At 44.4% G+C, this 25,540-nt stretch overlaps 1 protein-coding gene across 2 annotated transcripts in view; it reads right to left on the reverse strand.

The window, feature by feature from the left end:
- LOC132780766 (protein argonaute-1) overlaps positions 1–22,548 on the reverse strand; it is a 101,798-nt gene extending 79,250 nt beyond the window's left edge. For both annotated transcript variants that reach the window (XM_060784532.2, XM_060784531.2), the window contains exon 1: positions 22,404–22,548. In XM_060784532.2, the coding sequence (XP_060640515.1) occupies positions 22,404–22,428 (25 nt within the window). In that variant the 5' untranslated portion in view covers positions 22,429–22,548. The remainder of the gene's footprint in view (positions 1–22,403) is intronic.
- Positions 22,549–25,540: the final 2,992 nt, after the last annotated feature.

The raw sequence follows: 25,540 nt of genomic DNA on the forward strand, positions 1-25,540 counted from the left end.
CTAAGCAAATTAAAATAATTAAAGCAATCTAAACAACAAGCAATGAACAATCCATTAAAACACAATAAAACTGGGCCGGGCCAGAGTAAGGGTACAAGGGTTAAAAGTGCTGATGTGACAGATGGAAATGAGGCTTATGGACAAGTGCAGTGTGCAGTGTGCAGCGATCTTGGCTTTAATAAAGTGCTTGTGGGACTTGGTAATGGAAAGTTTCCTATTCGGGAAAGGCACATCGGAACAGCCAGGTCTTCAAGTTCTTTCTGAAGACTGCCAATGTAGGGGCCTGTCTAAGATCTTTGGGGAGGGTGTTCCAGAGTCGGGGGGCTACCACAGAAAAGGCCCTGTCTCGTGTCCCCACCAAGTGCGCTTGCGACGCAGGTGGGATCACGAGCAGGGCCTCTCCAGATGACCGACGAGAGCGTGTGGGTTCATAGACGGAGATGCGATCACGCAGGTAGGCTGGTCCCAAACCGTTCAGGGCTTTGTAGGTAAGCACCTACACCTTAAATTGGGCTCGGTAGATAAACGGCAGCCAGTGGAGCTCCCTGAACAGGAGGCTTGACCTCTCTCTGTAGGGAGCTCCAGTCAACATCCTGGCTGCTGCTCGTTGAACCAGTTGGAATTTCCAAGCCGTTTTCAAGGGCAGCCCCACGTAGAGCGCATTACAGTAATCCACCCTAGAGGTGACCAAGGCATGGACCACTCCGGCCAGATCAGCCTTCACGAGGTACGGTCTCTAATGTCTCTACAACTCCAAAACCAAAGGGCACTGCCCACCAAACCCTTCCAGTATTTTCCGTTGGTCATGGGAGTTCTGTGTGCCAAGTTTGGTTCAATTCCATCGTTGGTGGGCTTCAGAATGCTCTTTGATTGTAGGTGAATTATAAATTCCAGCAACTACAACTCCCAAATGACAAAATCATTTTTTTAGTGAAGGACATACATTGGGTTGTTAGGTGTCTTGTGTCCAAATTTGGTGTCAATTCGTCCAGTGGTTTTTGAGTTCTGTTAATCCCACAAACGAACCTTACATTTTTATTTATATAGATTATTATTATTATTATTATTATTTATTGTCCAACATTTTCACTTATCCAACTCTCTGCCAACCCGTTTATGTTGGATAAGCAAGACTCTACTGTACTTGGATAAAGTTACATTAAGAGGCACAACTCCCAAAATGCCTGGAGGCATGCTGGAAGCTGCAATCCCAAAATCACAATGCCCTCAAACTCTGGTTTGCAGATGCAAGCTCAAAGCCGAGGCTAAACTGTTCAAGGGGGAGCTGCCAGACAGACCCCCCCTTCCATTTCCCAACCCAACCCCCTCCATCAAAAGCTGCCCATTCTGCTCGGAGACAAGGCGGTTGCCTCTGCCTGCATAGCTCCACTCACCATGGCAAACTTGCATTAAGTCCCCACTTTGTCATGCAAATAACTGCGCCTCGCCATAGGGGCACAAGGAGGGGAGACCGTATTGAGAGGGGTGAGGGAACTTATATTTGCATTGAACATAAAGCTAGCATGGAAAAGTATGAAACTGAACGTTTATTGATATAGAGGGGGCATTAGAGATGTCTTTTTTTCTCTGCTTGGATACAGTCTGTTCCAACAATCCAGCATCTATACTGAAGCTCGTCCTGCTTCAAGCAATTTGGGAGGCGAGAGGTAGAAATCAAGGTTGTTTTCGGATAAGCCCATCCTGAACAAAAGGATTTGTCTGCACAGCTGCCAGCCGGCTCTGGAGCAACATCTGCTTGTGGGGGTAGCCCCCTTCAGAAGGCATGAAATTAACATGTCTATTTAAATCCTTGGGCCCTGAACATAAGGGGGAAGAGGGAAGGAGGGGGGCACTCACGATGCCCCGAGGATCCCAGACAGAGGCAAGAGGTAGTCTCTTTTCATCAATGGTACTTGGAAGGATAAACGGCCACCTCCAGCCAAGCCTTCTCTCCCACACACTCTCCTGCTGCTCCCATAAATTAATGTGGGGGGAAGGCAGAATGACGGCACCCCCCCCGGGGGGGGGGAGAGGGACTGAAACACACACATGCTATACAAAAGATGTCCATGAACAACCCAAGCTATTAATCACTGCTCTTCACTCTACTGGACCAAAGGCACACAAAGGAGAGGAGGCCAATTTTCCCACCCAAAGGAGATTTAATGTATTGAGGAGGGGGTTGTACAGAGTTTGAGTCCCAAAGTACGATTTAATTTATCGCACCAGAAGCAAACCAAGGGTATAGTTGGAATGTCTTTTTTTAAAAAATACAAAGTTTAAAAAACTTGGCATTATACTAAATGTCTTTTGACTACTACAAAGAGATCTACATGGGATTGTCTTTTAAGACTATCCGAAAGCTTCAAATGGTTCAATGGACGGCAGCAAGATTAATAACAGGAGCGACGCTCAGGGAGCATGCAACTCCTCTGTTGCAATTTTATAATCTTTCTTTACAGTCCCAACTGGGTAGGACCCAGTTGGGACTGTAAAGAAACATTATAAAATTGTTTGGGAATTGTCTATTTGTATTGATACCATTTTCGTTATATCACAATACTAGCTGTTCCCTGCCACGCATTCCTGTGGCCCACATGGGGGTTCTGTGTGGGAAGTTTGGCCCAATTCTGTCGTTGGTGGGGTTCAGAATGGTCTGTGATTGTAGGTGAACTATAAATCCCAGCAACTACAACTCCCAAATGTCAAGATTCTATTTTCCCCAAACTCCACCAGTGTTCACATTTGGGCATATTGAGTATTCATGTAGAGTTTGGTCCAGATCCATCATTGTTTGAGTCCACAGTGATCTCTGGATGTAGGTGAACTGCAACTCCAAAACTAAAGGACACTGCCCACCAAACCCTTCCTGTATTTTCTGTTGGTCATGGGAGAACTGTGTGCCAAGTTTGGTTCAATTCCATCGTTGGTAGGGTTCAGAATGCTCTTTGATTGTAGGTGAACTATAAATCCCAGCAACTACAACTCTCAAATGACAAAATCAATTTTTTGAGTGAAAGGCATGCATTGGGTTATTAGGTGTCTTGTGTCTAAATTTGGTGTCAATTTGTCCAGTGGTTTTTGAGTTATGTGAATCCCACAAACGAACATTACAATTTTATTTATATAGATAGATATCTGTGCCTAACTGATGAACTCCTCTGCTGCATCAGCTCCACTGTCTGCCAGTCTGCTACCGGGCACAATTCCCAGTGCTGGCCTTAGCCTACAAAGCCCTAAACTGTTCTGGCCCAACTTACCTGTCCGAACGCATCCACCATTATGAACATGCTAGGACTTTAAGATCGTCCGGGGAGGCCCTGCTCTCTATCCCGCCTGCATCACAAACACATTTGGTGAGGACGAGAAATAGGGCCTACTCACTGGTGACCCCTCGGCTATGGAACGCCCTTCCTGGAGACATTAGATCAGCTCCCTCCCACTTAACATTTTGAAAAAGGGTCAAGACTTGGTTGTTTGAGCAAGCATTTGAAAATGCAAGGTAAAAGACATAGGAGTTGGAACGACTGGACAACGAGATGTGACAATGTTTTTCATTAAGAGACGCAAATGATCTATGTTTTAATATTCTTGTTATGGAGATGATTGTCAGTTCTTAAGATGGAAAGTGCACATCTGTGTTTTAGTTGGATTAGGAATCAGCTGGTTTTCCCTGTAATAGGCAGTAACAGCCACTGGAGCATTGCAGCGCACCCAAATACCTGGGAGTTACTCTGGACCGTGCTCTGGCCTACAAGAAGCACTGCATGAATATCAAGCAAAAGGTGGGTGCTAGAAACAATATCATACAAAAGCCGACTGGCACAACCTGGGGATCACAACCAGATACAGTGAAGACATCTGCCCTTGCACTCTTGCACTATGCTACTCTGCTGCTGTGTATGCATGCCCAGTGTGGAACACATCTCACCACACTAAAACAGTGGATGTAGCTCTTAATGAGACATGCCACATTATCACGAGGTGTCTGCACCCTACACCACTGGAGAAACTACACTTTCTAGCCGGTATTGCACCACCTGACATCCGCCGGGAAGTAGCAGCCAATAGTGAAAGGACCAAGGCAGTGACATCTCTAGCTCATCCCGTTTGGGTATCAGCCAGCACGTCAACGACTTAAATCACAAAATAGTTTTCTAAGATCTACAGAGACACTCGCTGGAACACCCCAGCAAGCGAGAATCCAAAAGTGGCAGGCTCAAACCCAGAACCTCAATCAATGGCTGATACCAAATAAGAGACTCCCCCCTGGGCACACAGAAAACCGGGCGACTTGGAAGGCGCTGAACAGACTGCACTCTGGCACCACGAGATGCAGAGCCAACCTTAAGAAATGGGGCTACAAAGTGGAATCCACAACATGCGAGTGCGGAGAAGAGCAAACCACTGCATGTAGCAGGGCTCAGGTTGCTGCAATGCAACCTGAGCCCTGCCACATGCACAATGGAGGACCTCCTTGCGGCAACACCAGAGGCACTCCAAGTGGCCAGATACTGGTCAAAGGACATTTAATCAACTACCAAGCTTGCAAACTTTGAGTTTTGTCTGTTTGTTTGTTTTTTTTAATGTAATACAAATGTCTGGTTGCTCCTGACACGATAAATAAAAATAAACAAACAAACACTAACCCTAACCCTAAAGCTTTGGAGAGCTTCGGTTCAACCATTTCAAAGCTCCTTGCTTGGACGGTGATGGAACGACCATCAGCATAGATGAAATTCTCTGACCCTTTTGGATTCTGGAAGCTGTAACCCCATGTTTTGAATTACTGGGCATCCGTTTTCGGAATGGTTAACCAAATACATTTCAATTGTAATTAGAGTGGAACCCTTGGCATCTGCTGGGGTTTAGTTCCAAGACCTCCCTGAATGTCTCAAGGCATCTCTACTGTACTGTTCCATCGGGGGGGGGGGGGGGGAGGAAAAAAAATATAACCGTAGACCTATAAACCTCAAAGAGTTAAGCCCCGACCTAACAGATTTTTCTACTCTTTGAGAAGTGAACTCCACCGAAAATTAAGTCATCAGCAAAGGCTTAGAGATGACTTTTAAGTCAAGCTCTCAGGAGACAAAGACATCTACACAAATGGATCAAAGCCAGGTTCTTTTCTCATCTAGGTTCTGCCAAGCCACACGTTGGCACCCTCTGGGTGAAATACTACATAGAGTAGAACTCTCTCACCAGCAGACTTACAAGAGATGACAGAAGCATTTCTCTCTCCCCGGCAGCCTTCCCAAAATGCAAAAATAGCTGGAGGGCTGCCAGGGGCATTCAATCTCACTAGCCACTGACTGGCTGCAGGGATGCCCTTTGCATTATGGATGCCCTTTGGCTAATTCTAGTTGCTCTTGAGCATGGAGGAAACAGTGTCCTTCTTCTTCCCAGCCTAAGGCTACTCCGTCCTTCCACATACCTCAAAGGCAGCTGGAGAGGGTTTGCACACATGATAGGTGTCTGCATATGTCACCTGGTGGATGTTGACTTAAGTATACTGATTATTCTCCAACATACTACTCATGTACACATACTACTCGTGTACACATCCCTTCACATTTGCTGGGGTTGGGGCTTAGGACTCCCGTGAACATATATAAGGAAATTGGAAGTCTCTAGGAGTGTCTTCCAGCATGGAAATTGACCACAGAAGCCTCTTCCCCACAGCCAAACAAAATCCCACATTATCTGCTTTGAACTTGAACATATGGCAGTGTGGATTCAGATTACACAGTTCAAAGCAGTTATTGTGGGAATTTCTGCCTTGATATTCTGGGTTATATGGCTGTGTGGAAGGGCAGAGTCACCCTGGAAGGCCTAGCACAGTGGGCCACAGACCACCAGTGGGCAGTGAGGACAAAAATCTGGTTCGCGAGCCTCCTTCCTCTTTATTTATTTGTATTTATTTTATTTCCGCTCCTTTCGCGCCTCCTGCCACTCCTTCCCTGTCACTGACCATGGCATATGTTCTGTATCAGAAGCTAGAGCTGATGTGGTCTATCCAATGCAATTTTCTGAATCAGCACCCCAAAATGAATCTAAAGTTGACCAAAAATTGATTTGTAACCCTTTTAGTACTAATATTGGAGAGTGGTTCCTGGTCAAGTGGTCTCTGGTCAAAGTGATTCCTGGGCAAGCGGTCCCTGGTCAAAATGGTCCATGGTCAAGTGGTCCCTGGTCAAAGTGGTCCCTGGTCAAAATTATTATTATTAATATTATTATTATTAACTTTATTTGTACCCCGCTAGCATCTCCCAAAGGACTCGATGCAGCTTACAAAGGCCAAGGCCTCAATACACAACATAACAATACAAACCTAAAGCAAATTAAAAACAATTAAAGCAATATTGAACAACAAAACAACAAGCAATTAACAATACACCAAAGCACAATAAAACTGGCCGGGCCAGAGTAAAGGGTACAGAATTAAAAGTGCTGATGTGACAGGTGATATGTAAGGATTATAGGGTAAGTGCAATATGCAGTGTGCGGCAATCTTAGTTCTAATAAAGTGCTTCTGGGACTTGGTATTGGAAATTTCCTATTCTGAGAAGGCACATCGGAACAGCCAGGTCTTCAAGTTCTTTCTGAAGACTGCCAATGTAGGGGCCTGTCTAAGATCTTTGGGGAGGGTGTTCCAGAGTCGGGGGGCCACCACAGAAAAGGCCCTGTCACGCGTCCCCACAAAACGCGGACCAAATGGTCCATGGTCAAGTGGTCCCTGGTCAAAGTGGTTCCTGGGAAAGTGGTCCATGGTCAAGCGTCCCCTGGTCAAAATTGTCCCTGGTCAAAATGGTCCCTAGTCAAAGTGGTCCCTGGTCAAAAAAAAGTTGGGAACCACTAGCCTGGAGAGACAAGTTATAATGAAATCTACAAAACAACAAATGCGAAAATCAATTACACATTTTCACCAATAACTACAGAAAATGGTGGAGCAAAGGCAAACAAAATACACAGAAGAGTGATGCTTTTATTGGTCAACAAAAATACAGAAAACATGCAAGCTTTTGAAGCTCTACTGGCTTCTTCATTAGGCAAAAAAATTCTTCAAAACCATGCAAGAAAAGTGCTGGAGTCATAGGCCAAATTTTGTACCAGGTGGTATTTCTGCTGTCATTCATTGAGATCCCTCCAGGCTAAAGGAACAACAGAAACAACATCGGATACAACATTATCACTTTTCTTTTCTTCTCCTGTATACTTTTAGAATATCTTTTGCCTGATGGAGCTTCAAAACTTGCGTGGAGTGTTTTGTGCATAAAGTTATCATTGTGGATGATGTTTTGTGTCACAAAATGCTGGAAAGCATGTCAAAGCAAACACTGAGCAAAGCTGCCAGTTGCAATGGGCCTGCTTTAATCTCTTTTTACAAGAGCTGAACTGAAAACATGCTAATTACCTATCTTCATTTACTTATCTATTCAGGGCTTGAGACAGACAGATCAAGGCCTCTATCTACCAGGCTAGGAAGATGACAGATGTGGTAAGCTGAGAACATAAAAACTGGTTACCATTTGGACACTTATTATGCAAGCCAGAGAGATGAACTACTGAGACAAGTAACCCCAAAGCTGGCCAATTTAAAGATTAGCTGCCAGGTGCAGGTCCAGAGCAGCTACTGGGAAAAATTGTGAGCTGCTTTTGTGCATTTAAAAGGACCTGATTCAACCTAACACGAGAAACATAACTCATGAACTTGAGCATCAAGAAAACACTGATAAAAACAGTTAAAAATAGATGTCTTCCAACTTCTGTGATAGTTCCCAGAATCTCTATGTAGTTTCATAAAGCCCTGCTAAATGATCAACATATGCTTAGTGATAAGGAAATATGTGGAGGGAGAATGAGCAAGTTAGAAAGGGAAGAAGGAGACTCTGTTTATCAGAAGGTTCAAGGGCTGCTGTCTAGGTTCCAACTGATATAAGCAGAATGAAAAACTAAGAAGATACGAGGGGTATTTTTTAAGTAAGGTCCGTTTTGTTGTAGACACTAGTAGTTCGCGCGCATACCGCAACAAGCATGTGCGTCGTGTACCGGCATGCCTCGGGAACAACTGTGCTCAGTTTCCGCTCTGTAGCTAACCTGTACAGTTCTGTTCTGTGCTTTAAAAATGTTTAAGACTATCAACTCACCCTCCGCATGTGAGGTTGGCCCAGTTTACCTGTCCAAATGTATTCTCCCCTATGAACCATCTAGGTTGTTAAGATCGTCTGGAGGGGCCCTGCTCTCGGTCCCACTGGCCTCTCAGGCGCGTCTGGTGGGGACGAGGGACAGGGCCTTCTCGGTGGTGGCCCCTCGACTCTGGAACTCTCTCCCACTGGAGATCAGAACTGCCCCCTCCATTCTGTCGTTCAGAAAACGGGTGAAAACCTGGCTGTGGGGTTTGGCTTTCGACGAGTGAATCAATATTTCTGTGATTGGATAGATGATGATGAATGATGGACAACGAATTCACTATGACGACTGACCATTGTTATTATGTGATTGCATTTTGCTATTATAACGTTTTAATTGAATATGTCATATGATATTTTTAATGATTGTTTTGTGATTTTATTGTTGGAAACCGGCCCGAGTCCCCCGATAAAGGGGAGAAGACCGGTATACAAAATTGCTAAATAAATAAATAGTAATACGGTTTTTGTCAGCAAGGAACCTGCCTGCTGCAGAAATTCATAGACAGATTTGTGAAGTGTACAGTGATACTGTTATGAGTGAAAGCAAAGTGCATAAGTGGGTACAACAATTCAAAGATGGCCATGACAACATCCATGATGAGGACCGCTCCGGTCGCCCTTCTTTCATTACAGACGATTTGGTGGCTTTTGGTGGCAGCAAGTTTTTATGAAGAGGGTATTTTAAAATTGGTTCAGAGGTATGATAAGTGTTTGAACAAACTTGGCAACTATGTCGAAAAATAGAGTGAAGTATGTACTTTCTGAAAATAAATTTACATTTTTGAAATAAACTTTCGTTGTGTACTTATGTTCAAACGTACCTTACTTAAAAATACCCCTCGTATTTATTGATCGTGTCAGAAGCGAATAGAGGGTACAGTTAAAATGTATTTAAAAACACAAACAAAGTTAAAAACTTGGCATTATGTTACATGTCCTTTGACCAGGAGTGCCTGTGGCGTTGCTGTAAGAAGGTCTTCCATTGTGCACGTGGCAGGGCTCAGGTTGCATTGTAGTAGGCGATAGGTGGTTTGCTCTTCTTCACACTCGCATTTCGTGGACTCCACTTTGTAGCCCTATTTCTTAAGGTTAGCTCTGAATCTCATGGTGCCAGAGGGCAATCTGTTCAGCGCCTTCCAAGTCACCCAGCCTTCTGTGTGCTCGGGGGGAGTCTCACATTAGGTATCAACCATGGCTTGAGGTTCTGGGTTTTAGCCTGCCACTTTTGGACTCTCACTTGCTGAGGTGTTCCCGCAAGTATCTCTACAGATCTATTTAACGACTCTGGAACTCACCCCCAAGGATATCAGACAAGCCCCCACATTGGCAGTCTTTGGGAGGAGCCTGAAAACGTGGCTGATCCAGTGTGCCTTCCCTGAATAAAGCTCTGAATATCGTGGTGCCAGAGGGCAATTTGTTCAACGCCTTCCAGGTCACCCAACTTTCTGTGTGCCCAGGAGGGAATTTCTCATCTGGCCTCAGCCACCAATTGAGGTTCCAAGTTTTAGCCTGCTATTTTTGGACTCTCGATTGCTGAGGTGTTCCTGCGAGTATCTCTGTTGATTTTAGGAAGCTGATTCTTGATTTAAGGCGTTGACATGCTGGCTGATATTTGAACAGAGGATGGGCCAGAGATGTTACTGCCTTGGTCTTCTAATTATTGACCGCTACTTCCCGGTGGTGCAATACCAGGTAGAGCACTGTTTTTTAGATTGTGGTGCCAACCCCAAATGAGGGTCCCTTTGTCTCAATGATGGGGTCACTAAAATTTTATCAACAGTAGAAGTTTTCTGATTACCACCTATTTACACAAATCTGTTAGCAACAAAGTACAGTGTTTACAGTGGAATTTGCAGAAAATGCTTCAGTTGTACTTTATAAAAAGGAAAATCAGCATGTTTAGCAACAGTAGCAAAATTACAGTTATGAAGTAACAATGAAAATAATGTTATGGTTAGGGTTCGTCACAACATGAGGAACTGTATTAAGGGGTCACGGAATTAGGAAAGTTGAGAACCACTGCTGTAAAATGAGGAAAATTATGTGATTATAGGTTTGAAGCTAATTTTAGAACACACCAATCTCGCATATTTTCACACTGGAGAAAAAGACAGGAGCTACCATGTGGCGTGATTGATCCTGTTCCATTCAAACATTCAGCAAAAACGCACTGGCATCCAAGAATCTCCTTTTTCTTGGGCGGTTTTTAATCTAAATCTGATGCCACAGAGTCTGCTCAGTCACTGCATGGAGCATGGCTCTCTATAAAAGTGTCAAAAGTCAATAAAAGTGTCAAAAGAACGTTGTTTTTAATTAGGAATTGAAGATGGCATCGCGCATCTCCAGTGCCCGTAAAACAGCTCTGAAAAATAGAGATAATGGGCACAAGCATGTGTTTCAAAATGGTACCACATTTTTAAAGATTTCATGGGCAATTCAATAATGATAGCTTTCAACTGTGCATAAACTTTTTACCAGCTTTTCAACTTTATCTTCTTATAACTTTTGTTGCAAACCACTGGGAATAGGACAGGATAGTAATTATTAGCTTGGCAACAAAGCCTTCGCTCCTTCCAGAGCAGTGACTTGTACAGAAATGTTCTGTCTGTGTTTAGCTTGCTGTGCTGTCTGAACCTGGCACTCTTGGCTTGTTTCTTCTGCAAGCCAGAGAAATAACTCATGAATTGTTTTTGTATTTATTTTTCTGACATATTGAGGTAGAAATAAGCAAGTCATACACTGAAATTATGGAGTTTGTTTACCTGCTTCCACCTGCATTTGTGCAATGTATACCATACATACTCGAGTATAAACGGATCCGAATACAAGCCGAGGCACCTAATTTTACCAGACTCCTTCTTTGGAAGCTTTTAAACAGAGGCTGGATGGCCATCTGTCAGGGGTGATTTGAATCCAATATTCCTGCTTCTCGGCAGGGGGTTGCACTGGATGGCCCATGAGGTCTCTTCCAACTCTTTGATTCTATGATTCTATGAAAGACATTGGAAATTGTATGATCTTGGATGTTAAGCAAGGTCAGCCCTGGTTAGTACTTAGACGTGAGATCGCCAACGAATACCAAGTGCAATAGGTTACATTTCGGAGGAAGGAAGTGGCAAAACCACCTCTGTGAGTGCATATACATTGTAGAATTAATGTAGTTTTACACCACTTCAATGCTATAGACTCAGGGGAATTGTTGTTTAGTGAGACACAAACACTCTTTGGCAGAGATGGCACCCAGGATTCTATAGCACTGAGCCATGGCAGTTCAAATGGGGACAAACTGCATTCAGTGTAGTCTTGCTTGCCTAAGAAATTCCAGTAAAATCAATGGGGTCGCCCTAAGCTGACAAGGGATTTGAGGGCACACACAGAAGCAACTGGGAACTATTGAGGTGTGCATCCCCTGCCATCCTCCACCCCCCACCCACTAAACCATAAATGCAAACCACTCCACTTTGCCTGGAGAAAGAAAGGAAAGGGGGAGGACAGCCACCCAGCTGCTGCTGGCTCCCCTTGTCTTAACAAGGGACCGTTCTCCTTCTCCTCCCTCCCCCTTCAGCCATGCTTCACAGCACAGATCTCAAATCTCAGCTTCCTTCTGATTGGGGGGGGGGGGGGGAGGCTTGCCAAGAATGAATGTATTGCCTGTGTTTCCTTACCACCAACACATCAAACCCTCACCCTGATCTCTAGCAAATGACAAGGTGCATCCCAAGAGAAAAACCTGCATCCCCTCAAAAGACACTTGTCAGTCATCTCCCGAAACCCAATCTGTAGAACCCAGTAAGCCCTACGTACATCTATGATCCATTTTGTCCCCTAATCAAGCAGGTTTTGCATCCAATACATTTCCCTCGAGGGTCCTACGAATCTGAATCCAGGAATAAGGGCAACGGGCTGGCTCCTATTCCAGGCACGTCCAACTTTGCCATTGCGGTCCACAGCTAAGAGCTGTTTTTGGTTTTCTCTGGACCCTTTTCCATTCATGTCTCCTCCGTCGGTCTAGCTTTTCATCCCTCGTCTCCCCCTCTCTCTTGACAGATGGATCCCCCTCCGTCTGCCTGAACATCCCTGGGTCTCTCAACCATGTTTTCCCCTTGGGATCCATCTCTCGGATGGCCTTTCCATGTAGCAAAGAGTGACCCCTCTCCAGCACAACAGAACGAAAGATATAGGACAATAATCTATACAAATAAAAATGTAATTTTCGTTTGTGGGATTAACAGAACTCAAAAACCACTGGACGAATTGCCGCCAATTTTGGTCACAAGACACCTACTAACGCAAGGAGTGACCATCACTAAAAAAAACGATTTTGTCATTTGGGAGTTGTAGTTGCTGGGATTTATAGTTCACTTACAATTCACCTGTGGAACTCACTCCCGGGGGAAATCAGGGCATCAACATCCTTCCTCGCCTTCAGGAGGAAGGTAAAGACGTGGTTGTGGGACCAGGCCTTTGGGCAATCTGACAATTAGATATGGAAACCAGATGGACAGGACTGAAAGGACTGACAATTGTGGAATTGTAATTTAACTATGAGATTGCGAAACACTGACCTGAGTCAATGAGGTTTGTATTGGCTTTATTGCTTTTATTGGTTTTATGGTTGTTTTGCCTATAATAATTATTGTTTTCTGTTAATTGTTGTTATTGCTAGAATTGCTGTCTTGTTAATTGATATTATTGTCTTTTGCTGTTATGTGATGCGGGCATCGAATTGTGCTTTGCTTCTGTAAGCCGCCCTGAGTCTCCCCCCCCCCCCCCCCCGGGGTGAGAAGGGCGGGGTAGAAGCAACCGAAATAATAATAATAATAATAATAATAATAATAAGAGCATTCTGAACTCCACCAATGATGGAATTTAACCAAATGTGGCACAAAGGATTCCATGATCAACATGGGCATTGATGGACATTGACCTTGAGTTTGGAAGTTATAGTTCACCTACATTCAGAGAGCACTGTGGACTCAAACAATGATGGATCTGGACCAAACTTGGCACGAATATTCCATATGCCCAAATATGAACATAGACGGAGTTTGGGGGAAAATTGACGTTAACATTTGGGAGTTGTACTTACTGGGATTTATAGTTCACCTACAATCAAAGAGCATCCCGAACCCCATCGACGACAGAATGTGGGCAAACTTCCCACACAGAAAATACTTAAGGCCACCCAGTCCAACTCCCTTCACCAGGGCAAGAAAACGTCATCAAAGCCCTCCTGACAAAGAGCCATCCAGCCATAGATATAGATAGATATAATTCACACACACACAGATATAGTATCCTAGATTTGAGAGGGACCCCTAAAGAAAGACAATTCTATGTTGCATGTTCTAGAGCGGGCAAACCAGACAATCTCGACATCAACACTGACAAAGAAACAGCAAGAAATACTGTTTACCTACAAGCATAAAGAAATTACATATATTAGAAACCAATACTTTCTCATTTACTTCATTTTCCAGATCACCAGACTAGGCCACAGCAATGTGTGGCAGGGGATGGCTAGGAATAATAATAAACTTTATTCTGATAAATATGGATAAAGACACAAAAGACCCAAGAAAGATCAGATGGAAGTCAACACATTTCCCCCTGTTTTTGGACACTTTTTATTTTTCAATTTTTTAAACTTTTTTATCCTTTCTTCTCCTTTCCCTCATTTTTTTCCCTACTACTTTCCTATCCATAAAATGTTCTCCCACTTTCGATGTAATCACTATATATTTTTGTTACACCTCCTTCTTTCTATGTATATTCTGAAAACCTCACTAATAAAACATTATAAATAAAAATAATAATAATAAACTTTATTTATACCCCACCACCATCTCCCCAAGGGGACTCGGGACGGCTTACGTGGGGCCAAGCCCTGCAATATAGTAAACAATATACAACAGAGCACAGCAAAATAAAATAAAATAAAACACAAACCTATTTTAGACGCATCAACAATATGAAATCACACATTTAAAACATAGAAATTGATCACGTTGGGCAGGCTGACTTGAATGGATTAAAATTTTTAAAACACTGCCTGCAACAAAGAACTGGTGGGATCACAAGTTGGAAAAAGTTACAGAGAATGAACACACCAAACTCCTCTGGGACTTCCGAATTCAGACAGACAGAGTTTTGGAGCATAATACTCTTTTTTTTTTTTGTCGTGTCAGGAGCGACTTGAGAAACTGCAAGTCGCTTCTGGTGTGAGAGGATTGGCCATCTGCAAGGACGTTGCCCAGGGGATGCCCGGATGATTTGATGTTTTTATCATCCTTTTGGGAAGCTTCTCTCATGTCCCCGCTTGGGGAGCTGGAGCTGACAGAGGGAGCTCATCCGCCTCTCCCCGGATTCAAACCTGCGACCTGTCGGTCTTCAGTCCTGCTGGCACAGGGGTTTAACCCACTGCGCCACCGGGGGCTCCATAATACTCCTGACCTCACAATTGTGTTAAAAAACAAAGTATGGATCATCAATGTCACAATCTCAGGTGACAGCAGGATTGCAGAGAAACAACTGGAAAAGCTGACATGACATGAGGATTTAAAAATCGAACTGCAAAGACTGGCACAAACCAGTAAAGGTGGTCCCAGTGGTGATCGGCACACTGGGTGCAGTGCCTAAAGACCTTGGCCTGCACTTAAACACAATTGCCACTGGCAGCCAGCAGTCTCAACAGCCAGCAAGTCTCTGCTGTGTACTCATCTTGTTGTGTTTCAAATAAATAAATAATAACAATAATAACAATAACAATACATCAATAACAATACAACAATAACAATAATAATACATCACACAGTCCTAGACACTTGGGAAGTGTTCGACTTGTGATTTTGTGATACGAAATCCAGCATATAGATCTCATTTGCTGTGACATACTGTGTTTTTGTGTCAGTAAAATAATAATTTTATTTCTTACCCACCTCTACCAACGGCTCGAGGCAAGTCACAGCACAGTTAAAAACAAACAATTATATAAAAATTCTACAAACTCACATTAAAATTCAGTTCATAAAAGATACTGATCAAAACATTTCTGTAAAATATACATTAAGACCACATCTGGAATATTGTGTCCAATTCTGGGCACCACAATTCAAGAGAGATATTGACAAGCTGGAATGTGTCCAGAGGAGGGCGACTAAAATGATCAAGGGTCTGGAGAACAAGCCCTATGAGGAGCGGCTTGGGGAGCTGGGCATGTTTAGCCTGAAGAAGAGAAGGCTGAGAGGAGATATGATAGCCATGTATAAATATGTGAGAGGAAGCCACAGGGAGGAGGGAGCAAGCTTGTTTTCTGCTTCCTTGGAGACTAGGACGCGGAACAATGGCTTTAAACTACAAGAGAGGAGATTCCATCTGAACATGAGGAAGAACTTCCTGACTGTGAGAGCCGTTCAGCAGTGGAACTCTCTGCCCCGGAGTGTGGTAGAGGCTTCTTCTTTGGAAGCTTTTAAGCAGAGGCTGGATGGCCATTTGTCAGGGGTGATTTGAATGCAATATTCCTGCTTCTTGGCAGGGGGTTGGACTGGATGGCCCATGAGGTCTCTTCCAACTCTTTGATTCTATGATTCTATGACTGAGACCAAAACACATGACACGGGTTTTAGAATCAAGCTTTCAACTGGCTGGGTAGACCTAGGAGAAGACATAGGTTTTTAGCTGATCTAACCATCTGAAAAGGTCTGCTGGGCGATGGTGGCCAATCGGGTTCTGGCTGGTTGGGGCAGATCCCCCCCCCCCCCACCGAAGACCTAAGTGTATGGGGCAGATTGTATGCGAGAAGGCAATGAGCTGGATCAGTTGAAATTAAATCCAGACAAGACAGAGATACTCCTGGTCAGTCATAAGGCAGAACAGGGTATAGGGTTACAACCTTTGTTGGATGTGGTTACACTCCCCCTGAAGACGCAGGTACACAGTCTGGGGGTGATCCTAGATTCATCACTGACTCTGGAGCCTCAGGTGTTGACTGTGGCCAGGAGTGTCTACGAACAGTTAAAACTAGTGTGCCAACTCCACCCATATTTTGAAACACCTTACTTGGCCACTGTATATAAATGTATATAAATAAATAGAGCAGTATATAAATAAGGTTTTGTTGTTGTTGTCCATATCTTAGTCACATTCCATTTGGACTACTGTGACGTTCTCTACATGGGGCTGCCTTTGAAGACAGTTCAGAAGCTTCAATTAGTACAGAGATCAGCAGTCAGACTACTAACCGGAGCTCCATACAGGGAGAGATCCGCTCCCATGTTGTGGTAGCCAGGCTGCTTATGGGCTAGATATAAAGTGCTGGTTATTATTTTTAAAGCCCTAAACAGTTTGAGCACAGGCTATTTGAAAAACCACATCTCCTCATATAAACCAACTCAACCCTGCGGTTACTAGAGGAGGCCCTGGTCTAAGTCCCACCCCCATCTCAAGAATGGCTGGTGGGAAAGAGAGAGAGGGCCTTTTCTGTGGTTGCCCCCACCTCTGGAAGGCCCTCCCTAAGGAGATAAAGATGGCCCACTCCCTCCTCTCCTTAAAACAAAACTATTACAAACTAACTAGTGCTCTTTAACATATGGAGAGGAGGACTAGATAATCACAGCTGATACACCTCTGGATATAGAATAATAGAATCATAGAGTTGGAAGAGACCTCATGGGCCACCAGTCCAACCCCTACCAAGAAGCAGGAAAATTGCATTCAAAGCACCCCTGACAGATGGCCATCCAGCCTCTGTTTAAAAGCTTCCAAAGAAGGAGGCTCCACCACACTCCGGGGCAGAGAGTTCCACTGCTGAACGGCTCTCACAGTCAGGAAGTTCTTCCTCATGTTCAGATGGAATCTCCTCTCTTGTAGTTTGAAGCCATTGTTCCGCGTCCTAGTCTCCAGGGAAGCAGAAAACAAGCTTGCTCCCTCCTCCCTGTGGCTTCCTCTCACATGACTATCATATCTTCTCTCAGCCTTCTCTTCTTCAGGCTACACATACCAAGCTCTTTAAGCCGCTCTTCATAGGGCTTGTTCTCCAGACTCTTGATCATTTTAGTTGCCCTCCTCTGGACACATTCCAGCTTGTCAATATCGCTCTTCAATTGTGGTGCAAATAATTGGACACAATATTCCAGGTGTGGTCTAACCAAAGCAGAATAGAGGGGTAGCATTACTTCATTAGATCTAGACACTATGCTCCTATTAATGCAGGCCAAAATCCCATTGGCTTTTTTTGCCGCCACATCACATTGTTGGCTCATGTTTAACTTGTTGTCCACAAGGACTCCAAGATCTTTTTCACACGTACTGCTCTCGAGCCAGGCATTCTGTTTTTGTAGGCCAAAAACATCTGGGAACACCAGGTTGAGAACCACTAATTTCGATGAAGGGTTAGAAGGCAGATAACACCAAATTTGGAGGGATAGTCAATACCCCAGAAGATAGGAGCAGGATTCAAAATGATCTTAACACACACACAAAAAAAGATATACCCGAAACGAAGAAGACTGGAAGTTAAAACTAAATATCCTACCCCAACCCCATCTCTATCATACAATTCCTCCTTTCCCTTCCCCTCACCTACTTTCTCAAAATTACCTCCCCATCTAATCTTATCCTATCCCTCCCTCCCATCCCCCAATACCTTAATTTCTATATTTTCCTACTTTCCTATACCAAACATATATTCCCCCTCTTTTTTATTGTTATCTGAAAACCATAATAAAATATATATTAAAAAAACAAAATGATCTTATCAGATGGGAGAGATGGGCCAAAACTAACAAAACGAATTTCGACAGCGACAAATTTCAACAGCCAGGCATTGTCCCCATTCTGTATCTTTGCATTTCGTTTTTCCTGCCAAAGTGGAGTATCTTGCATTTGACACTGTTGAACTTCATTTTGATAGTTTTGGCCCATCTCTCTAATCTGTCAAGATCATTTTCAATTCTGCTCCTGTCCTCTGGAGTATTGGCTATCCCTCCCAATTTGGTGTCATCATATCATCATTGTACTCTGGTCTTGTCGGCTTGGTTGGCGCTGTGGAATCTAATTCATTTTTAAATTTTTAATAAACCTTTAGTGGTTTTATAAATTGAGGCTCATGTTTCTTATGTTGAGATAATTTCCGTTGTTTAAATTGATTGTGTAATTTTAAGTCTCATGTATATAATTTGTTGTTTGATGTTGGATTATTTTGGGATTTGGGGTAGGTCATTGAGTGTAATGATGCACATGACTGTCTTAAGGTATTGAATGTTTGCCTTTGTGTTTGTTGGAATCCGCCCTGGGGAGATAGGGCGGAATACAAATAAAGTTTGTATTCACACTTGCCTCCAACAGACAAGAGTTCTTTCTCCCACCCTGGACTTTCAACAGATATATAAACTGGGCTCTTCAGGTCAATGGATACTCCAACATAGACATCAGAAGAGCTGGAAGGCCAAGAACAAGCCACAAGAGAAAAGACAAAAGATCCACTCAGAGGAAAAGTGTTCTTACCATACATCAAGGGAACCACTGATCGTATAGAGAAGCTGATGAAGAAACACAACCTACAAACTATCTACAGACAAACTAAGAAAATCCAACAAATGCGACGTTCAGCAAAGGACAAGAGGGATCCTCTCACCGCTGCAGGAGTCTACCGTATACCATGCAGCCGTGGACAAGTCTACATAGGAACCACCAAATGCAGCATTGCCCAAACATGAATCAAGGAACATGAAAGGCACTAACTCAACCATAGCAGAGCACCTGATGAACCAACCTGGACACATTTGAGAACACAGAAATACTGGGCCACTCTAACAACTACCATGTCAAACTACATAAAGAAGCTATTGAAATCCACAGGTATGTGGACAATTTCAACAGAAAGGAGGAAACCATGAAAATGAACAAAATCTGGCTAGCAGTATTTTTTTTTAAAAAAAAACAAAAACAAAACTCTAAAATCAGGCAGAACAGAAAAAACAACACTCTGAAAACAGGGTATAGTGCCTAGATCCAGGGAAGTAATTCTCCCCTTCTATTCTGCCTTGGTCAGACCACTTTACCTGGAATCACACTGTGTCCAATGCTGGACACCACAATTGAAGGGGGATGTTGACAAGCTGGAACGTGCCCAGAGGAGGATGACTAAAAGGATCAAGGGTCTGGAGAACAAGCCCTATGAGGAGTGGCTTAAAGAGCTGGGCATGTTTAGCCTGCAGAAGAGAAGGCTGAGAGGAGACATGATGAGGCCCATGGATCAAGATGTGACGGGGAGTCATATGGAGGGGGAGTCTTGTTTTCTGCTGCCCTGGAGACTAGGACAACGAACAATGGCTTCAAATGACAGGAAGGGAGATTACACCAGAACATCAGAAAGAACTTCCTGACTGTAAGAGCTGTTCAGCAGTGAAACTCTCTGCTGAGTGTGGTGGAGGCTCCTTCTTTGGAGGCTTTTAAACAGAGGCTGGATGTTGGGGGTGCTTTGAATGCGATTTTTCTGCTTCTTGACAGAATGGGGTTGGACTGGATGGCCCATGAGGTCCATTCCAACTCAATGAGCCTACTATTCTGGGGTAGGTATGGGCAAACTTAGTTAAACCAGGGGTCCTCAAACTACAGCCTAGAGGCTGTAGGTCATTTATCTGGCCCCCACTCAGGGTCAACCTAAGTCTGAAACGACTAGAAAGCACACAATAACAACAACAACAATCCAACATTGGCCAAAAGCAGGTGCACACTTCCCATTGAAATACTAATAAGTTTATATTTGTTAAAATTGTTCTTCGTTTTAATTATTGTATTGTTTTAAAGTGTTCTCTTTTTATGCACTACAAATAAGATATGTGCAGTGTGCATAGGAATTCATTCATGGCTTTTTCAAATTATAATTCAGCCCTCCAACAGTTTGAGGGACTGTGACCTGGCCCTCTGTTTAAAAGGTTTGAGGACCCCTGGGTTAAACCCTTATGCCGGCAAGTCTGAAGACCGACAGGTTGGAGGTTCGAATCCAGGGAGTTCTAGCTCCCCATCTGGGGACATGAGAGAACCCTCCCACAAGGATAGTAAAACATCAAAACATTTGGGCATCCCTTGGGCAACGTCCTTGCAGGCAGCCAATTCTCTCACACCAGAAGCAACTTGCTGTTTCTCAAGTCGCTCCTGACAAGGAAAAAAAAGCCTTCTAGGTGTTCTGGACTTCAACTCCCACAATGCTTAACAGCCTCAGCCCTTTCCTTTCCTTTTCCTGCCTGTTCTAGGGGAATTCCAGACATGAAACAATCAAGGCCAGCAAACGCCAACCAACAAAGGATTTCTTGTCAAAGGCTTTCATGGCCGGAATCACTGAGTTGTTGCAGGTTTTTTCGAGCTATATAGCCATGTTCTAGAGCAGTGTTTCTCAACCTGGGGGTCGGGACCCTGAAGAGGGTCACAAAGAGATGCCAGAGAGGTCACCAAATACCATCAGAAAGCACAGTATTTTCTGTTGGTCATGGGGTTTCAGTGTGAGAAGTTTGGCCCAATTCTGTCGTTGGTGGGGTTCAGAATATTCTCTGATTATAGGTGATCTATAAATCCAGCAACTACAACTCCCAAATGCCAAGGTCTATTTTCCCCAAACCCCACCAGAGTTCACATTTGGGTATTGCTGCCAAGTTTGGTCCAGATTCATCATTGTTTGAGTCCACAGTGCTCTCTGGATGTAAGTGAACTACAACTCCAAAACTCAAGGTCAATGCCCACCAAACCCTTCTAGTTCTGTGTGCCAAGTTTGGTTCAATTCCATTATTAGTGATGTTCAGAATGCTCTTTGATTGTAGGTGACCTATAAATCCCAGCAACTACAACTCCCAAATGACAAAATAAATCCCCCCAAACCCCACCAGTATTCAAATGTAGACATACGGCTATATGTGCCAAATTTGGTCCAGTGAATGAAAGTACATCCTGCATATCAGAAATTTGCATTACGATTCGTAACAGTTACAGTTATGAAGTAGCGATGAAAATAATATTATGGTTGGGGGTCACCACAACATGAGGAACTATATTAAGGGCTTGCAGCATAAGGAAGGTTGAGAAATGTGTCCAGAGGAGGGCAACTAAAATGATCAAGGGTCTGGAGAACAAGCTCTATGAGGAGCGGCTTAAGGAGCTGGGCATGTTTAGCCTGAAGAAGAGAAGGCTGAGAGGAGATATGATAGCCATGTATAAATATGTGAGAGGAAGCCACAGGGAGGAGGGAGCAAGCTTGTTTTCTGCTTCCTTGGAGACTAGGACGCGGAACAATGGCTTCAAACTACAAGAGAGGAGATTCCATCTGAACATGAGGAAGAACTTCCTGACTGTGAGAGCCGTTCAGCAGTGGGACTCTCTGCCCCGGAGTGTGGTGGAGGCTCCTTCTTTGGAAGCTTTTAAACAGAGGCTGGATGGCCATCTGTCAGGGGTGATTTGAATGCAATATTCCTGCTTCTTGGCAGGGGGTTGGACTGGATGGCCCATGAGGTCTCTTCCAACTCTTTGATTCTATGATTCTATAAGGTTGAGAACCACTGACATAGCCTAATGGAGTATTATGAAATGTGATGGTTCATGTATTGTCGAAGGCTTTCATGGCCGGAATCACTGGGTTGTTGTAGGTTTTTTCGGGCTATATGGCCATGTTCTAGAGGCATTCTCTCCTGACGTTTCGCCTGCATTTATGGCAAGCATCCTCAGAGGTTTTGAGGTCCTCCAGGCAGGAAGCAGCCAGGCATTGAATACTAATCAAGGTAGCCAATTGCACAATTCCAACAGACAAGAGTTCTTTCTCCCACCCTGGACAGATATATAAACCCCACTTCCCTAGTTTCCAACAGACCTCAGGATTACTGAGGATGCCTGCCACAGATGTGGGCGAAACGTCGGGAGAGAATGATACTGAAACATGGCCAGACAGCCTGGAAGACTCGCAGTCAACCCAAAGTTATGATGATGGCTATCTGTGTGGGATGCTTGGGCCTTTCCTATATGGCAAGCGGTTGGGCTGGATGGCCTCAGGGGTCTCTCTATGATTCTACCTATTAAGAGGCTAATAGCCATTGAAAGAGTGTCCTCTCAGGCGAAGCAGAGGGCCGGAAGCAGAACCCCACTTCCGCCCGTGGCCCTCCTCTGCAGGCCCCGCTCCCCTCGGGGCCCTTCCCGCCGTCTCAAGGGCCCGCTTGGACCCCTCCGTACCTGCTCCCGAGGGTCCCGCTTCCATCCCATCCACGCGGGCGCCGCCCGAGCCTCGCCGGGAAGGAGAGCGGCGCTGTCGGCGGCCGTGGAGGCAGCGCCGAACCCGGGCGCCGCTCCCGCCGCAGCCTCGCTCTGCTGTGGCCGACGCGGGACGGACTGCGCCTGCGCGGCGGCGCCAGCCAATCCGCGTCGCCCACCACGCGTCACCACGGAGGGAGGCCCCGCCCCTCAGCTTGCCGCCCCGCCCCTTCGCCTCCTCAAAGAGGTGGACACACAAGGAGGCCGCCTTCAGGCAATCACTTCCGAATGCCGTTCGAACGCCTCCGTGTAGCCAAAGGGAAGAAGCACACCTTCTGCATCCTCCCTAATGTTGTTAGGGAACTCTCCAAAATAGCAGAGTCTTTATATATTTTGGGACATATGGCGCAAATTGATTGAGTTTCCATCAGGCCTAGGCAAACTTGGACCCTCCCTCCAGATGTTTTGGACTTCAGCTCCCACAATTCCTAACAGCCAACCTGGACACAGCATATTATTTGAGAACACAGAAACCACCATGTCAGACTACACAGAGAAGCCACTGAAATCCACAAGCATGTGGACCATTTCAACAGAAAGGAGGAAACATTAGGACATTAAGATCGTCCGGGGAGGCCCTGCTCTCGATCCCACCAGCCTCACAAGCACGGCTGGCGGGGACGAGAGACAGGGCCTTCTCCGTGGTGGCCCCTCGGCTGTGGAACGCCCTTCCCGCAGACGTTAGATCGGCTCCCTCCCTGCTGGTGTTCAGGAGAAGAGTGAAGACCTGGCTCTTTGAACAGGCGTTCAATTAAGCAGTGCAATCAATTGACTGAATTTGGAACTGGAATAATGGACGAGGAGATCGGATTGTGATTTTACTGATGAGACGTGACGGATTAGTTATTGGATGTATTGATGTTTGTTCATTTGCTGATGTATTGTTGTATTGTTTTAACTACTTAATGACTGTTTAGATGCTAATGCTATGCACTTTGTATATTGTCCTGTTGTAAACCGCACTGAGTCGCCTACGGGCTGAGATAGTGCGGTATACAAATAAAGTAAGTAAATAAATAAATAAATAAACCTTGAAAATGAACAAAATCTGGCTACCAGTATTTAAAAAACTCTAAAATTAGAACAGCACAACAACAGAGAGGAAACAAACAAGGACATCTAATCACCTCTCAACAAAAGATTGCTCCAAGCACTGCCAGGCCATCAAATGCTAATCAAGGTGGTCAGTTGAAACATTCACACCTAGCTCCACCAGACAAGAGTCCTTTGTCCCACCCTGGTTTTTCCACAGATATATAAACCCATTTTCCTACTTCCAACAGACCTCACTACCTCTGAGGATGCTTGCCATAGATGCAGGTGAAACGTCAGGAGGGAATGCCTCTAGAACATGGCCATATAGCCCAAAAAACCTACAACAACCCAGTGATTCCAGCCATGAAAGCCTTCGACAAGACAACTAACTTCTTCTGAGAGGCACAAAACGCTTGATTTGTTACAAATGTACAGTAGCTTGATGGTTGCTGGAATAAGTTTCTTCACTTAGTTACATGCAGAGGTAATCAGATATAGCTCACTACCTCTGAGGATGCTTGCCATAGATGCAGGTGAAACGTCAGGAGAGAATGCCTCTAGAACAGTGGTTCTCAACCTGGGGTCCCCAGATGTTTTTGCCTTCATCCAGGGCCGGCTCAACCCATTACGCAAAGTAAGCATTTGCAGTATAGTTGATTTTGCCCAGGGGCGCTCTTGAGGCGCTCTTGGGGGAAAATTGACCTTGACATATGCGAGTTGTAGTTACTGGGATGTATAGTTCACCTACAATCAAAGAGCATTCTGAACTCCACCAATGATGGAATTGAACCAGATATGGCACACAGAACTCCCACGACGAACAGAAAATATATATCAGTGATTGGTTGGGGCGGGAGGGGGGGGCAAAATACTGTTTGCTTACCGTTGAAAATTACCTAGGGCCGCCTCTGCCTTCATCTCCCAGAAATCCTAACAGCTGGTAAACTGGATGGGATTTCTGGGAGTTGTAGGCCAAAACACCTGGGGACCCCAGGTTGACAACCACTGATCTAGAACATGCCCATATAGCCTGAAAAAACCTACAACAACCCACTGGTTTATATTGATTGAAGGAAAAGAGAGCAAACCTGCAACAGAAACAATGAAATAAGACAATGGAATAAGTGTCAAACAAAAGGAAAAATTATCTATATAAATAAAAATGTAATGTTCGTTTGTGGGATTAACAGAACTCAAAAACCACTGGACAAATTGACACCAAATTTGGACACAATACACCTAACAATCCAATGTATGTCCTTCACTCAAAAAAATGATTTTGTCATTTGGGAGGTGTAGTTGCTGGGATTTATAGTTCACCTACAATCAAAGAGCATTCTGAACTCCACCAATTATGGCATTGGACCAAACTTGGCATACAAGACTCCCATGACCAACAGAAAACACTAGAAGGGTTTGGTGGGCATTGACCTAGAGTTTGGGAGTTGTAGTTCACTTACATCCAGAGAGCACTGTGGACTCAAACAATGATGGATCTGGACCAAACTTGGCACAAGCACTCAATATGCCCAAATATGAACACAGATGGAGTTTGGGGGAGGTAAACCTTGACATTTGGGATTGGTAGTTACTGGGATTTATAGGTTCACCTACAATCAAAGAGCATTCTGAATCCCACAAACGACAGAATTGGGGCAAATTTCCCACACAGAACCCCCATGACCAACAGAAAATACTTAAGGCCATCCAGTCCAACTCCCTTCATCAGGGCAAAAAAACATTATCAAAGCCCCTCCTGACAAAGAGCCATCCAGCCATAGATATAGAAAGATATATATGATTCACACACACACACAGATATAGTAGCATAGATTTGAAAGGGACCCCTAAAGAAGGTCAATTATATGTTGCACATTCCAGGATGGGCAAAAGAGACACTCTCCACATCAACACTGACAAAGAAACAACAAGAAATACTGTTTACCCACAAGCAGAATTAAATTACATATATTAGAAACCAACGCATGGCAGGGGACGGCTAGTAATCTATATAAATAAAAATG

This window comes from Anolis sagrei, chromosome X (genome assembly GCF_037176765.1).
Source record: "Anolis sagrei isolate rAnoSag1 chromosome X, rAnoSag1.mat, whole genome shotgun sequence".
NCBI classification, from domain to species: domain Eukaryota; kingdom Metazoa; phylum Chordata; class Lepidosauria; order Squamata; family Dactyloidae; genus Anolis; species Anolis sagrei.